Raw genomic sequence first — 15724 nt, forward strand, 5'->3', positions numbered from 1 at the left:
GTCCCGATTAGGTAACGGATTGTGGCCAGCAGGCCACATCCTCATAGGTCAGCCAGTCGTGGAGGCAGGCTCCACTCTGTCAACGGTCAACGCCCATCTTACAAGTGAATCATACAGAGCTCGCACCAAATGCTCGCTAGATGGGCGTTCTGATTCGCTCAAATCGCGAAATATTCCCTGTCGTATCCACTTTGGTCAACGAACTTCGTTGACGACGACCCCTTGGCTCGCCGTCGCCTCGTCCGTCTGTTGGTCACGCGCCATGCCACCTTCGGCGTCAGCCACGCTCCCAGCTTCCAGCGTTGTTGTTGCATAGCCATTATGTCTCTCTAGTAGTAGACAATATGATTTCATCATTTCACTTCCGTGTATTAAGCAGCGTCGCTACGCTCGAGCTGCACAGGGCTGCCGCCCCGTACCCCGCCGATCCGGAACTCTAGCCATCTTTTCTGACAGCATGCGGATTAAGTAATAAAAGCATGTTTTAGGACATGCATCTCGCACAGCTTATGTGAAGTCAGCCACACACAGTGTTTCTCTAATCTCACGATTCTTCTTGGTGGTTTCACCCACTTTACTTCATTTCATTTCATCTCAATCAATCACTCCATTCCTCTGATTGTTACACGCACTACTCTGCTCATCATCGCATCCTGCTGTTCATCTCATTTCATTTGGTTGTTTTCACAGCAACCCGGTTCATTTCTCTAGCTCTGCTACTGGTCATGTCGCATCACCACATGGTGCACACTCTACGTGACCCACCAGGACATTGTTGGATCCTCTGCCAGAGAGTCTCGACAAGACCGCGCACACGCTCGTCTCTACGCTTCCCCGCGTAGAAGGTCCCACGTATCATGCCCCTCAGGGCGAGAGAACGAAAGGTCAAGGTGCAGCAGTCCCCGCACCACAGGAAGACAAGGTGCATCACCTACCTAGCACTCGATGACGTCCCAAGACGGTCCTCCACCAGAGCCAGGACGAAGGCCGCCTTCTTCTCCACCTCCGGACATCCCAGCCACTGCCCGATCTCGGACAGCGTCAGTACAAGGAAATACAGACTAGCCTGCAACCACTGCTCCCGAGTACAGTGGTCATCAAAGAAGCGAAACGCACCAGATGGCCCTGCCAGAAGATCGTCCTTCCCAGGAGCGAGCAAAGGCGCCGAACACTCGCCGCAACCTACCATCACGCGAAGAGTCGCCCCCTCCTGCGCTACCCAAGACGCCCAGCGCCGAGAGGATTCTTCCAGACCCGTCATACGCCAGTAGGCAATGCATGCCATCATCGTCACGACGCCATTCCCATGCGTCCTCCTCCTCTGCTTCTCCACCAGCGGGCGCTCCCGCCCATCCAGCAGCACACCTCGTCGAGCCCCCCAACGACGAAGGTCTCCCGACAGCAACCGCTCCAGGTGCACCAACGCCAACTGCTTCGATGCCAGCCACAAGCTGGCCTTGTCCAGCATCGTCATCAACTCCTGCTGCGCACTGTCATCCTTTGTCTGGCGACTCAAGTCGCCTAGACGTACCAAGTCAGCCACCACCGACTTGCTCACGCACAAGAAGTAACCGTCCCGTTCTACGGAAGACGCCTCGCTGCCCGCGAACAACCAGCTCTCTCCCATCGCAGTCAGTATACCGCCCCAGGCGAATCAGCTCGCTCCCTCTCCGCCGCTACTCCGTCTCCCCAGGAAGAAAGAAAGAAAAAAGACAACCCTCCCGCTGTTGTGCACTCCGTGTCCCCGCGCTGCTCTGTTTCTCTCCGAGGAAAAAAGAAGAGAAGAAATGTCCTGCCAGTTCATTCTTCGAGGAGGGCTCCCGCCCTCCCTTTGTACTTTCAAGGTTGGTCCAAAGTGGCCCACTTTGTCCCTTTTAGGTAACGGATTGTGGCCAGCAGGCCACATCCTCATAGGTCAAACAGGTAGGTCCGAAGGACCCACTCTGTCAACGGTCAACGCCCATCTTACAAGTGAATCATACAGAGCGCCCATACAAATGGTCGCGAAGATGGGCTGTGATTCGTCCAATCGACGAAATATTCCCTGTCGTATCCACTTTGGTCAACGAACTTCGTTGACGACGACCCCTTGGCTCGCCGTCGCCTCGTCCGTCTGTTGGTCACGCGCCATGCCACCTTCGGCGTCAGCCACGCTCCCACACTCTGTGTTTGTTGTTGCATATCCATGGTTTCTCTTTGCAGTAGAAAATATGATTTCATCATTTTACTCTCGTAGTTATTCGCCACGTCGCTACGCTCGTGTGGCACAGGGCTGCCGCCCCGTACCCCGCCGATCCGGAATCTTAGCTCTCTTTTCCGACAGCATGTGGTACCAGACTATCAGCAGTCTTTAGCTGCACGCATCTTGTTGGGGCAAACGAAGCCCCTCACTGTTAGTGTTTTACAGATCTCACGATCCTTTTTGGTGTTTTCCACCACACATGTTCTCACACATTCAATCACTCTGTTCATTTGCTAGTTCTACTGGTTCGCTCGGCTCATCTGTTATCTGTTCATCGCACTGCTGCTCTAGATGCAATTCTCGACTACCGGTTCGTCCCTCCACTACTGCATTCCAAGCGGAAGAGGCTACCTCCATGTACGTGACACGCCATCCTTGCCGAACCTGCGGGAACTAGCACGCTCCCTCTCCGGCCTCCTGCACAGAACTGCGCCCAAGCGCAGACACGCCAACATACCCGTCCCGGATGACAAAACCACTCTGGTCCAACAAATCGACCAGCTGCATCACCGAGATACGCATCTCGTTCCAAAAAGCCATCAGCACACTGCTCTCCAGTCGCGCAGCAATCGTCCCCACGACAATAACTGTCATCACCAGGCTCGCCACGACCCACTGCTCTATCGTCGCATGCCTGTCCAACAGGTGGAAGAGGTCAGACGCCCTCACCGGGCCATCCACTGCACACAACTGCGCAGCCGAAAGCTGACACCCACTCCGTCCTGTGAGCTGCCGCACCCGAATCTCCTGCACCTCCGTCAGCTCGCGACTACCAGGCGCCGCCACCAACGCGGCATAATAGCCCGCGATCTCGTGAACCTCCCGGAAGGTAAACGCCGTCTCTCTTCTCCGCACAGACAATCCCGTACGAGTGCCCTCCAACGGTACCCCATAGCTACGGCACCACGACCGCACTATGGTACTGAGCTGTGCCTCCGACACATCAGGGTAGCGGGCAGAGCCCACGAGGAATCCCATCACCTTCTGCAGAAGAACAGCCAGCTCCGCACCGGCCTTCCTTGCCGTGTCCCGCTCAGAGAGCAAGGGCGCAGCCACCCTCGGCAGCGACAGCAAATACACATCTCGCTCCACCCGTCCCAGGTGTCCGACAGAGTCCCTCCGGTTCACAAACCATCCACCATGTGCCACATCAGAAATCGGCAACTCCTTGCACAGAGGGCTCCCCCTCCGGCTCCACTCCGCCAACCAGTCCTCGTGCACCAGCTTCTCCGCCGCATCTACCGCACTAAGGCGGAAAGGAAACGCCACCGGCGATGACGAGCCCCCCGGGCTCTGTGCTACACGAAACGTACTCGTCATACTCGCCCACAGCTTCTCCGTCCTGCCCGGCCGCATCTCGTCCCGATCGTCGCTCCGCTATCGTTTCCCCCGGGGAAATGAAGAGGAAGAAAGAGAGATCCTCTGCTCCTTCTGGGAAGGGTGCACACCCTTCCTTTGTACTTTCCATGTGGGAGAAAGTGTGCCCACTTTCATCCCTTTTCGGTAACGGAACTGGGCCACCAGGCCCCGTTCCTATAGGTCAGCCAGTCGGGGTCCAAGGACCCACTCTGTCAACGGTCAACGCCCATCTTACAAGTGAATCATACAGAGCTCGCACCAAATGCTCGCTAGATGGGCGTTCTGATTCGTCCAAAGGCCAAATTATTCCCTGTCGTATCCACTTTGGTCAACGAACTTCGTTGACGACGACCCCTTGGCTCGCCGTCGCCTCGTCCGTCTGTTGGTCACGCGCCATGCCACCTTCGGCGTCAGCCACGCTCCCACACTCTGTGTTTGTTGTTGCATAGCCATGGTTTCTCTCTGTGAGTAGAAAATATGATTTCATCATTCACTCTCGTGTATTAAGCAGCGTCGCTACGCTCGAGCTGCACAGGGCTGCCGCCCCGTACCCCGCGGATCCGGAACTCTAGCCATCTTTTCCGACAGCATGCGGATTAAGTAGTGTAAGCATGTCTTAGCGACACGCATCTTCTAGTTTGAGGCCACACTTTCTCAGTGTTACTGCATCTCACGATTACTTTTGGTGTTCTCCACCACACATTCATTTCATTGCATCACTTCGTTCCATTCCTGGTTCTACTGATGACTTCATCCAATCGTCCCGATACTCCTGCTTCGCATAGCACGACTAACAGTCCTGCTCTACTCTCTCTTCATACTATTCCGCTACCCTGCAGCCACTAAGAGGATCCATCCACCATAGAGAATCCCTCTCACGCTGCGCACCAGACCTCGCTGAGGCGAAAGACACTCGTGACCCGACAAGGCAATGCACCGCGCACGCGCACATGCGACGACGCAGCAGAAGACCCCTTCCATCCTCGACGAGAGGTCAGCCTCTTGATGCCGTCCCGCCCAGAACAGCTACTCCGCCCTGTGGTACAATAGCCGAGTCAAGCTCGTCACAGCGTTCGCATACTGCTCACCAGGGTAGGCGCGCCAGAAGGTAAACTGCACCGCAAGGGAGTCGGCACCCGACACCGCCACCGCAGGCCTCGCGCTAATGATCCAAACACCGTCATCCTCGACAGAGCGTGCACGATGAACCTGCATGTCCATCGTCCAAACCTGAACAAAAGATGCGTCCCGCACATCCCCGAGACAATATCGCTGCTGCTGGATGAAATTATCCATGTCCACCCGGTGGATACCATCCGTCTTAGCAAAAAGACGGTGCCCATAGGCAAACCGGTGAAACGCACACGCGTGCAGTCGCTCCTTCGCCAGGATCACGGGTTGGCACGCCGACCCCCGGTGCGGCCCATCACACCTGTGCACGGCAACAGCCTCCATCGCACCTTCCTGCATGCTCCGCCTAAAGAGTTCGGCATCCACCTGCCTCACCCGGCGCCAGTCATACGTCGATGCCTGCCCCTTCTTCCGCCCTCTCGGCTGCATGTACATGTCCACATCGTACACGCGCTTGCATAGGGTCGAGACCCAGCTCGCCCTCGCCCTGTCCTTCCCGAACAGCACCATCATGCCACAGCACCTCTCGCGCCCGCTGCTACCTCAGCACTCACCCACCCAGTGGGTTCAGTCTTCCTCCGGAAATACTCACAAGCCACCGTCGTACTGCGCCGTGTCAATAAAGGTCCTCGCCGACCACAGTCCGTCTCGATCCCCTCCAAGCCCATCTTGGACGAAAGGAGCATGTCCCCGCCTGCTCCCAGCACCGCATATATACTCGCGTGTTCGGCCATCCTGGCTAGTCGTCCCTTTGTTGTTTCTCCCCGAGAAAGAGAAGGAAGAAAGAGAACTCCTTTGCTCTGTTCTTGGAAGGGCCCCAGCCCTTCCTTTGTACTTCCAAGGAATGTGCGGATTGTGTGCACGCACACTAATCCTTTTTCGGTGTTCGAACTGGGCCAGCAGGCCCACTTCTCATTGGGTAGCGAGGTAGGTCCAAGGACCCACTCTCGTCAACGGTCAACGCCCATCTTACAAGTGAATCATACAGAGCTCGCACCAAATGCTCGCTAGATGGGCGTTCTGATTCGCTCAAATCGCGAAATATTCCCTGTCGTATCCACTTTGGTCAACGAACTTCGTTGACGACGACCCCTTGGCTCGCCGTCGCCTCGTCCGTCTGTTGGTCACGCGCCATGCCACCTTCGGCGTCAGCCACGCTCCCAGCTTCCAGCGTTGTTGTTGCATAGCCATGGTGTTTCTACTAGTAGTAACAATATGATTTCATCATTGCTCTTCGAGGTGAGCGCCAGGGTCCTGCGGACCACGGCACAGGGGGCTTCCCCCTGTAACCCCCTTCTTTCCGGAATAGAAGTACCTCTTTTTGACAGCATGCAGTCAAAGTAATAAAGGCATGCTCTAGGGCACGCATCTCTGGATTTTTGAAGCCACCACAGGTGACTGTTTGAGTCATCTCACGATATTCTCTGGTGGTTAGTACACCACTGCACACGTTAATTGTTCCACAAAAGAAAACCCTTTCACACTCGTCCCACAGCTGTTATGAGAACGCAATCGCACATCACTGGTCCCAATAGGTCCCACCGCACGATAGAGAACGCCCCGGTCTCTTACAAGAAGAGTATCTCGGATACAAAGGGTAATACCTATAACAATGCACCAGACGGACATCCATATCCTAGCAGGACTGGGAAAGCCCCAGCTACTTCTCCGCGACAGTACAATGTACCGCACCTCCCCGTGGAGTGCAGTCCAGCAGCAGAAGAGACAGGAAGAAGAACCGACCTCCCCTCCCGGTTGGCCAGTGAGACCACAAGAGCGTCCCAGCGCTCGTGAAGGGAAGACGCCTCAGCCCCCGCACGTGGCTGATCAAGACTGCCTCAGCAAATAACCACCTCCTCCCGAGGACAAGACAACCCGACACCTCCACGTCACATGTTCCGGATGTTCGGCGCATGACGGAACTGATCAAGCTCGTTAGCCTGTTACCCATAACAGAAACCGCCCCGGACGACACCACGGCAGGAACGCATACTCACCTCGCCAGAGTCGATGACAAGCATACCATCTCTCGTCACTCCCATTCCCGTACCCATGTCCCATACAGTCTGGAAACTCGGCCGCCAAGCCTCATGACTAGAAAACGCAACCGGACAGGTGCTCTGGTAGTACCACTCCATGGCTCGGCCAGCAGTAGCCTGCTTGATAACGCACGTGCATGTGCTAGGAGGACAGCCCTTCGACTGATCTCCGCCAGATGAAACAGACGTATCCGTCATCGGATCCCTAGCGTGATCGCCAGCAAGAATGCCTACCAATGGTCAGTAGCCGACGCTGTCGCAACCCGTGCCCTCACACGGTCGCCCCCACGGGCCAACAAACACTCCAACGGCCGCCGCAACGGCCGCCACACCTGCGGCCACACCTAAAGACAGGGGGGGTTCCTCCGTCCTTCCACCAAATACCGCACACTCCGCTCACTCACAGATAATCGTCCCGTCACTATCGTCCTCCGGTCTGATATAGGCGCCACAGCGCTCTCGTGAAAAATACGCGCTTTCGTGATATTCTGGGAAGCTGTTCCCCAGCTACTCTGCCTAACAGTCCAAAGCCCTCCGGCTTTTTATGGCCAGCGCCCCAGCGCCAGAAAAAACTGCAACCCCTCTGCAGTCACCCTCCAGGCCCCGCCCATCGCCTCCCCCTCGGGCCAATCAGCCCCCGGCACATGGTCTCCGACCCACTCTCCGCGTTTCGCGCTAGCCAAGTCCGGGTTCCAGTGGCCACAGCCACCGTCCCCTTCAATAGTACGACTGTTCGCCCTTCGGCTCCCAGTCTATTAGGTAAGCGGTAGGGTCAGGACCCACCCGCGTCAACGGTCAACGCCCATCTTACAAGTGAATCATACAGAGCTCGCACCAAATGCTCGCTAGATGGGCGTTCTGATTCGTCCAAAGGCCAAATTATTCCCTGTCGTATCCACTTTGGTCAACGAACTTCGTTGACGACGACCCCTTGGCTCGCCGTCGCCTCGTCCGTCTGTTGGTCACGCGCCATGCCACCTTCGGCGTCAGCCACGCTCCCACACTCTGTGTTTGTTGTTGCATAGCCATGGTTTCTCTCTGTGAGTAGAAAATATGATTTCATCATTCACTCTCGTGTATTAAGCAGCGTCGCTACGCTCGAGCTGCACAGGGCTGCCGCCCCGTACCCCGCGGATCCGGAACTCTAGCCATCTTTTCCGACAGCATGCGGATTAAGTAGTGTAAGCATGTCTTAGCGACACGCATCTTCTAGTTTGAGGCCACACTTTCTCAGTGTTACTGCATCTCACGATTACTTTTGGTGTTCTCCACCACACATTCATTTCATTGCATCACTTCGTTCCATTCCTGGTTCTACTGATGACTTCATCCAATCGTCCCGATACTCCTGCTTCGCATAGCACGACTAACAGTCCTGCTCTACTCTCTCTTCATACTATTCCGCTACCCTGCAGCCACTAAGAGGATCCATCCACCATAGAGAATCCCTCTCACGCTGCGCACCAGACCTCGCTGAGGCGAAAGACACTCGTGACCCGACAAGGCAATGCACCGCGCACGCGCACATGCGACGACGCAGCAGAAGACCCCTTCCATCCTCGACGAGAGGTCAGCCTCTTGATGCCGTCCCGCCCAGAACAGCTACTCCGCCCTGTGGTACAATAGCCGAGTCAAGCTCGTCACAGCGTTCGCATACTGCTCACCAGGGTAGGCGCGCCAGAAGGTAAACTGCACCGCAAGGGAGTCGGCACCCGACACCGCCACCGCAGGCCTCGCGCTAATGATCCAAACACCGTCATCCTCGACAGAGCGTGCACGATGAACCTGCATGTCCATCGTCCAAACCTGAACAAAAGATGCGTCCCGCACATCCCCGAGACAATATCGCTGCTGCTGGATGAAATTATCCATGTCCACCCGGTGGATACCATCCGTCTTAGCAAAAAGACGGTGCCCATAGGCAAACCGGTGAAACGCACACGCGTGCAGTCGCTCCTTCGCCAGGATCACGGGTTGGCACGCCGACCCCCGGTGCGGCCCATCACACCTGTGCACGGCAACAGCCTCCATCGCACCTTCCTGCATGCTCCGCCTAAAGAGTTCGGCATCCACCTGCCTCACCCGGCGCCAGTCATACGTCGATGCCTGCCCCTTCTTCCGCCCTCTCGGCTGCATGTACATGTCCACATCGTACACGCGCTTGCATAGGGTCGAGACCCAGCTCGCCCTCGCCCTGTCCTTCCCGAACAGCACCATCATGCCACAGCACCTCTCGCGCCCGCTGCTACCTCAGCACTCACCCACCCAGTGGGTTCAGTCTTCCTCCGGAAATACTCACAAGCCACCGTCGTACTGCGCCGTGTCAATAAAGGTCCTCGCCGACCACAGTCCGTCTCGATCCCCTCCAAGCCCATCTTGGACGAAAGGAGCATGTCCCCGCCTGCTCCCAGCACCGCATATATACTCGCGTGTTCGGCCATCCTGGCTAGTCGTCCCTTTGTTGTTTCTCCCCGAGAAAGAGAAGGAAGAAAGAGAACTCCTTTGCTCTGTTCTTGGAAGGGCCCCAGCCCTTCCTTTGTACTTCCAAGGAATGTGCGGATTGTGTGCACGCACACTAATCCTTTTTCGGTGTTCGAACTGGGCCAGCAGGCCCACTTCTCATTGGGTAGCGAGGTAGGTCCAAGGACCCACTCTCGTCAACGGTCAACGCCCATCTTACAAGTGAATCATACAGAGCTCGCACCAAATGCTCGCTAGATGGGCGTTCTGATTCGCTCAAATCGCGAAATATTCCCTGTCGTATCCACTTTGGTCAACGAACTTCGTTGACGACGACCCCTTGGCTCGCCGTCGCCTCGTCCGTCTGTTGGTCACGCGCCATGCCACCTTCGGCGTCAGCCACGCTCCCAGCTTCCAGCGTTGTTGTTGCATAGCCATTATGTCTCTCTAGTAGTAGACAATATGATTTCATCATTTCACTTCCGTGTATTAAGCAGCGTCGCTACGCTCGAGCTGCACAGGGCTGCCGCCCCGTACCCCGCGGATCCGGAACTCTAGCTCTCTTTTTAAGGAATTTATCGGTACCAGACCGAAAGCATGCTTGAAGGCACGCATCTTGGATTGAATGAAGCTGCACCACTACGCTTCTGCACACATCTCACGATCTTTTCTGGTGGTTTAGTGCACCACACTTTTCCATCAATCACTTCGTTCTTCTACTGTTCCACGAGTACTCCTAGTATCTATCTCGATTACTCCGTTCACGACACAACATTTGTTCCACTCCCCATTCCACTTCTCACGCTTATCATTTCGATGCATCACTATGCTCACACACAGCCGCATCAGTCCTAGACATACCTCTGCCAAATGTTCCACAGTTACACTACTGTCTATGGTTACAAGTCCCACTGGCCTCTGCCAGACATACAGCCAACCAGGCATGCTACCTGTCCTCCATCAGGACGGCGTGTTCTCCGGTCCACTCCCAGGTCCCCCTCCATATGACCCCGGCGGGGCCAATGTCACTTCATGAGGATGTATAGTGCACGATCTGCCATGAACATCCACCAACGTCTCCTCCAGTCGCACAAGAACGGTACAGTCATCCTGTTCCTGCACCCGCACCATCGCGTACAGTGTCCAGCCATGTGGGTAGCCAATCCGGCACACCTCCAGAGTCGCAGTAGAAGCTTCCGCCTTCTTCTCCTGCCAGGCCAAGCTGGCTAGCGCCCGCACGCTCTCGCTAGAAACACAGGACTTCCAGACACGAGGCCCCCTAGGCCAGTAACACCTCAACGCACTCTTACCGTATCCCGGTGGCGGCACCAAGCCGCAAGTCTCCCCTGCCGGGCAAGAGGAAGCATCCTCGATCAACTCGTCCTTCAGACGACAACTGTCTAGCGCCTCACGTCGCCACGCTACCGCTGGCACAGCAACCTTCCTCAGTCCCTGTCGACAAGCTGAAAAGTTCCTCATCCTCTCCGAGTACAACACCCGCGCACCGCGCGACATCTCGCCGAACTTCGCCGCCGCAGCAGAACATCCCCAAGGGGGGCCCAATACCAACGACCGTCTCTCGCCATCGCCAGTCACCCGCGGCACAACCCGTGCAAACAGGGCCACACCCCGCGCAAGCTCCTCATGACCAGCCTCGCATCCAGCACTCGGCGGAGCCGACTTCCTCTCGGACTTCATCCTCCTGATGGAACGGAAACGCCGTTCCGATACCTGCCACTCACCTGCGTTCGTTCGTGTAGCTGCACGCAGTGCATCAGTAGGCTTGGTTCTTGGCCACAAGAACATAAGAAGAAAATCTCCCAAGGACATCCAAGGTAAGACAGCCTCCGTGCTGTCGTCCGTCCCGTCTTGTCGCGCTGCTGCTCCTCTCCGAGGAAAAGGAGGAGAGAAGTGGAAATCCTTTGCCATTCTCCAGGAGGGCACAGCCCTCCCTATGTATCTTCGAAAGTCGGGAGAAAGTGGCCCACTTTCATCCCAAAACAGTAGTCGAACTGGGCCACCAGGCCCCGTTCTCATAGGTCAAACTCTCGTGGAGCAGGCTCCACTCTCGTCAACGGTCAACGCCCATCTTACAAGTGAATCATACAGAGCGCCCATACAAATGGTCGCGAAGATGGGCTGTGATTCGTCCAATCGACGAAATATTCCCTGTCGTATCCACTTTGGTCAACGAACTTCGTTGACGACGACCCCTTGGCTCGCCGTCGCCTCGTCCGTCTGTTGGTCACGCGCCATGCCACCTTCGGCGTCAGCCACGCTCCCAGCTTCCAGCGTTGTTGTTGCATAGCCATTATGTCTCTCTAGTAGTAGACAATATGATTTCATCATTTCACTTCCGTGTATTAAGCAGCGTCGCTACGCTCGAGCTGCACAGGGCTGCCGCCCCGTACCCCGCCGATCCGGAACTCTAGCCATCTTTTCTGACAGCATGCGGATTAAGTAATAAAAGCATGTTTTAGGACATGCATCGGCACAGCCAAGTGGACTACCCCACTTTTGAAGCTCCACAACCATTGTGTTTCGCACATCTCACGATATTCTCTGGTGTTTTGTTCTACTCTAACCCATTTCATTTCAATCACTCCGCTCCTCTAGTTGTTCTACCTGTTCACTCATCTCATTTCCTGTAGTTCATTTCACTGCTTCATTCCATTCATCATCGTAGTCACTCCGTCGTATTGATCCTATCACTGCACAGTCTACAAGGGAAAACAGATCCTCCGATACAGGCACACGATGCCAGCTTCCGCCAGGCCAACAGGTACCGCATCCCTTCTGCTCAACGAGCTCCGCCCACACATCTATCCACCGCTTCCTGCTGTCGTGCATCCTCCACCTGCTACGGTCCACAAACGGACAACACACTCCCGTCCTCCCACAAGGTCAGAGGGGACACACACCACCATCGAGTGAAGAAGGGAACACTGCCAGTGAACATAACCGCTAGCCCTGCCGGGCAAGCGACTGCTCTGCTCTCCGCTGCATCGCATCTCGAATCATCGGGTGCCGCCACTCATAGCTCACGCCCTCCGTGTCGAAAAAGTCGTCCAACTCCTTCTCGGTCAGCCTCCATGCAGACCCAAGCTGCCGCCCACAAACATAAGGTATCCCCTCCGGACGTCGGCCAGGCACTAGGCAAACCTCATACCCACCTCGCGTGGCAACCAGCTCCGCTACCAGACACAGAGCACCCCGCTGCTGTACCATCTGCTCCAGAAGAACGTTCTGCGCCTCGCCAGCCAAAGCAAGCGAGGACCTACCCGGCTCCACCCCGACGAGAACACTCGTCAGCGCACTCCACAGCTCCAGCTGCTGCCCCTGCGGGACAACCACCGTGTGAGGACAACCCTCCAACGCGTCCAACAAGGACGGCGTGGCAAGGAAGGGAATCACCTCGTATCCACGAAACTGCCTCTGCTCCCATCGGATCTTCTCCATCCTGGACAACAACGCCGCGCGGTTCCATCCTCGCGTCAAACGCTTCTCCAGCGGCACCATCTGCACATCGGGACAGTACCGTCCCCTCTGCTCCTCCGGCATCTCTGCCAAGATCAGGGCCCACGCTGCGTGGGACCATACCACCCAGACCTCCGTCTGTCTCTCCGGCTCCCCCATCTCTGCCCTGTCGTGCATCGCCTGCATCCTCTCCTCTGTCGCGTACTATCGTCCCTGACTTCCCGTAAAAGGAAGTAAAGTAACAACTCACCTCCGTTGGTTGTCTCGTCCCTGCTGTCGCTCCGCTATCGTTTCCCCCGGGGAAATGAAGAGGAAGAAAGAGAGATCCTCTGCTCCTTCTGGGAAGGGTGCACACCCTTCCTTTGTACTTTCCATGTGGGAGAAAGTGTGCCCACTTTCATCCCTTTTCGGTAACGGAACTGGGCCACCAGGCCCCGTTCCTATAGGTCAGCCAGTCGGGGTCCAAGGACCCACTCTGTCAACGGTCAACGCCCATCTTACAAGTGAATCATACAGAGCGCCCATACAAATGGTCGCGAAGATGGGCTGTGATTCGTCCAATCGACGAAATATTCCCTGTCGTATCCACTTTGGTCAACGAACTTCGTTGACGACGACCCCTTGGCTCGCCGTCGCCTCGTCCGTCTGTTGGTCACGCGCCATGCCACCTTCGGCGTCAGCCACGCTCCCAGCTTCCAGCGTTGTTGTTGCATAGCCATTATGTCTCTCTAGTAGTAGACAATATGATTTCATCATTTCACTTCCGTGTATTAAGCAGCGTCGCTACGCTCGAGCTGCACAGGGCTGCCGCCCCGTACCCCGCCGATCCGGAACTCTAGCTCTCTTTTTAAGGAATTTATCGGTACCAGACCGAAAGCATGCTTGAAGGCACGCATCTCTAGTTTTGAGGTTGTACTCTCGTACTGTTTATCTAATCTCACGATACTTTTTTGGAGTTTCACACATCTCTCATTCCATTTCAATTCATTGCATCACTCCGCTCAGTTCATTTGTTCCAATCCTCTACTCGTTCATTTCATCTCACGATTTATCCCAAAGGTCATTCCATTCCTGCACTATTACACTACGTGGTTCTACACCGCCCACGCTTCCAGATGTCGCCATGCTACGATACGGGCAAAGCACCTCATGCAAACCGAGAGTAGTACGCTTCACGACACCGCTTGTAACGCAACAGCTCCTCCCGAGACTGAGAAGGGAGACGAGAAAGACTCTGTGCAAGAGCAACCTCCGGAATAGCCGTCACACAATAACACGGCCTCACATCCGTGCAGCAAAGCTGTCCGCGCCACCGCGTAGACACATCCGTGCGACTGAGAACGTCCCCGCCCAGCAGAGCGGGACTACCAAGACTCATCAGCCAGTCATCCACCCAGGATGACACAGCCCGAACACCGGCCACACCGGTCAACCTGCTAATGTGCCTGGCCACATAGGCCGAGGCAAAGAGGCTGCCAGCAGCCCACTGCGTCCTGGTCCCATACCTCCGTAACACCTCGAGATGCGAGTCAAAGCTCGCACCAACGCTAAAGGAGTGACAGGTGCACTTGCACCATGCAACCCAGTCAACATCCCGCGGCACAAACCGCGAGGCATACATGAAGAACAACTCTTGTCCTTCCCACCGGAGACCACTCCGTAATGGCACCCGGCTCGCGGCCACACTCGCCAGCTCAAACATCGTCATAGGAACTCCCTGTCCATCTAGTTCTCCCTCCAAGAGAACCCCCCGCACGGGGAAGTCAAACTCCTCGCACCACCGGAGCAAGGCCTGTGTGAACGTCCGCTCCACTACCTCAAGCGAGTGCTCATGGCCTCGAGGCCTGTTCCCGTCCCGGACCTGACAAATCGTCTCCTCCATCAACGCAAACCATCGGGTACTCCCCGTCTCCCGATCGATCTCTCCGTACGACTGGGAATAAAGGACCGCCCTCGGCAGTCCCAAGAAGTAGATCCTCTCCAAGGATGGCCTGCTGCCATCACTCTCGTCCTTCGTCCACTCACACGTATATTTCGTAATCTGGCCCCCCGGGCCATGATCACCAACTGCTCCCATCCTCCGTGATTTCCAAGGGAAAAAAGGAAAAGCACAACCTCCCGTTATTGTCTCGTCCCGTCTGTCGCTCCGCGGTTTTGCCACAGCAAAAGTGTGGGAGAAGGAAAGAAATCCTTTGCATCCTTCCCTGCGAGAAGGGGGCAAGCCCCTTCTCTTGTACTTTCAAGGTTGGTCCAAACTGACCCAGTTTGTCCCGATTAGGTAACGGATTGTGGCCAGCAGGCCACATCCTCATAGGTCAAACAGGTAGGTCCGAAGGACCCACTCTGTCAACGGTCAACGCCCATCTTACAAGTGAATCATACAGAGCTCGCACCAAATGCTCGCTAGATGGGCGTTCTGATTCGTCCAAAGGCCAAATTATTCCCTGTCGTATCCACTTTGGTCAACGAACTTCGTTGACGACGACCCCTTGGCTCGCCGTCGCCTCGTCCGTCTGTTGGTCACGCGCCATGCCACCTTCGGCGTCAGCCACGCTCCCACACTCTGTGTTTGTTGTTGCATAGCCATGGTTTCTCTCTGTGAGTAGAAAATATGATTTCATCATTCACTCTCGTGTATTAAGCAGCGTCGCTACGCTCGAGCTGCACAGGGCTGCCGCCCCGTACCCCGCCGATCCGGAACTCTAGCCATCTTTTCTGACAGCATGCGGATTAAGTAATAAAAGCATGTTTTAGGACATGCATCGGCACAGCCAAGTGGACTACCCCACTTTTGAAGCTCCACAACCATTGTGTTTCGCACATCTCACGATATTCTCTGGTGTTTTGTTCTACTCTAACCCATTTCATTTCAATCACTCCGCTCCTCTAGTTGTTCTACCTGTTCACTCATCTCATTTCCTGTAGTTCATTTCACTGCTTCATTCCATTCATCATCGTAGTCACTCCGTCGTATTGATCCTATCACTGCACAGTCTACAAGGGAAAACAGATCCTC

At 55.6% G+C, this 15724-nt stretch overlaps 1 protein-coding gene across 1 annotated transcript; it reads right to left on the reverse strand.

The window, feature by feature from the left end:
- Positions 1-9968: 9968 nt before the first annotated feature.
- On the reverse strand, positions 9969-11143 carry B0I36DRAFT_316161 (uncharacterized protein). The gene has a single exon (XM_046152967.1). It carries the CDS (start codon positions 11059-11061, stop codon positions 10192-10194), a length of 870 nt encoding a protein of 289 aa, XP_046017529.1. The 5' UTR covers positions 11062-11143; the 3' UTR covers positions 9969-10191.
- Positions 11144-15724: the final 4581 nt, after the last annotated feature.

This window comes from Microdochium trichocladiopsis (genome assembly GCF_020744255.1).
Source record: "Microdochium trichocladiopsis strain MPI-CAGE-CH-0230 chromosome Unknown B0I36scaffold_2, whole genome shotgun sequence".
NCBI lineage: Eukaryota > Fungi > Ascomycota > Sordariomycetes > Xylariales > Microdochiaceae > Microdochium > Microdochium trichocladiopsis.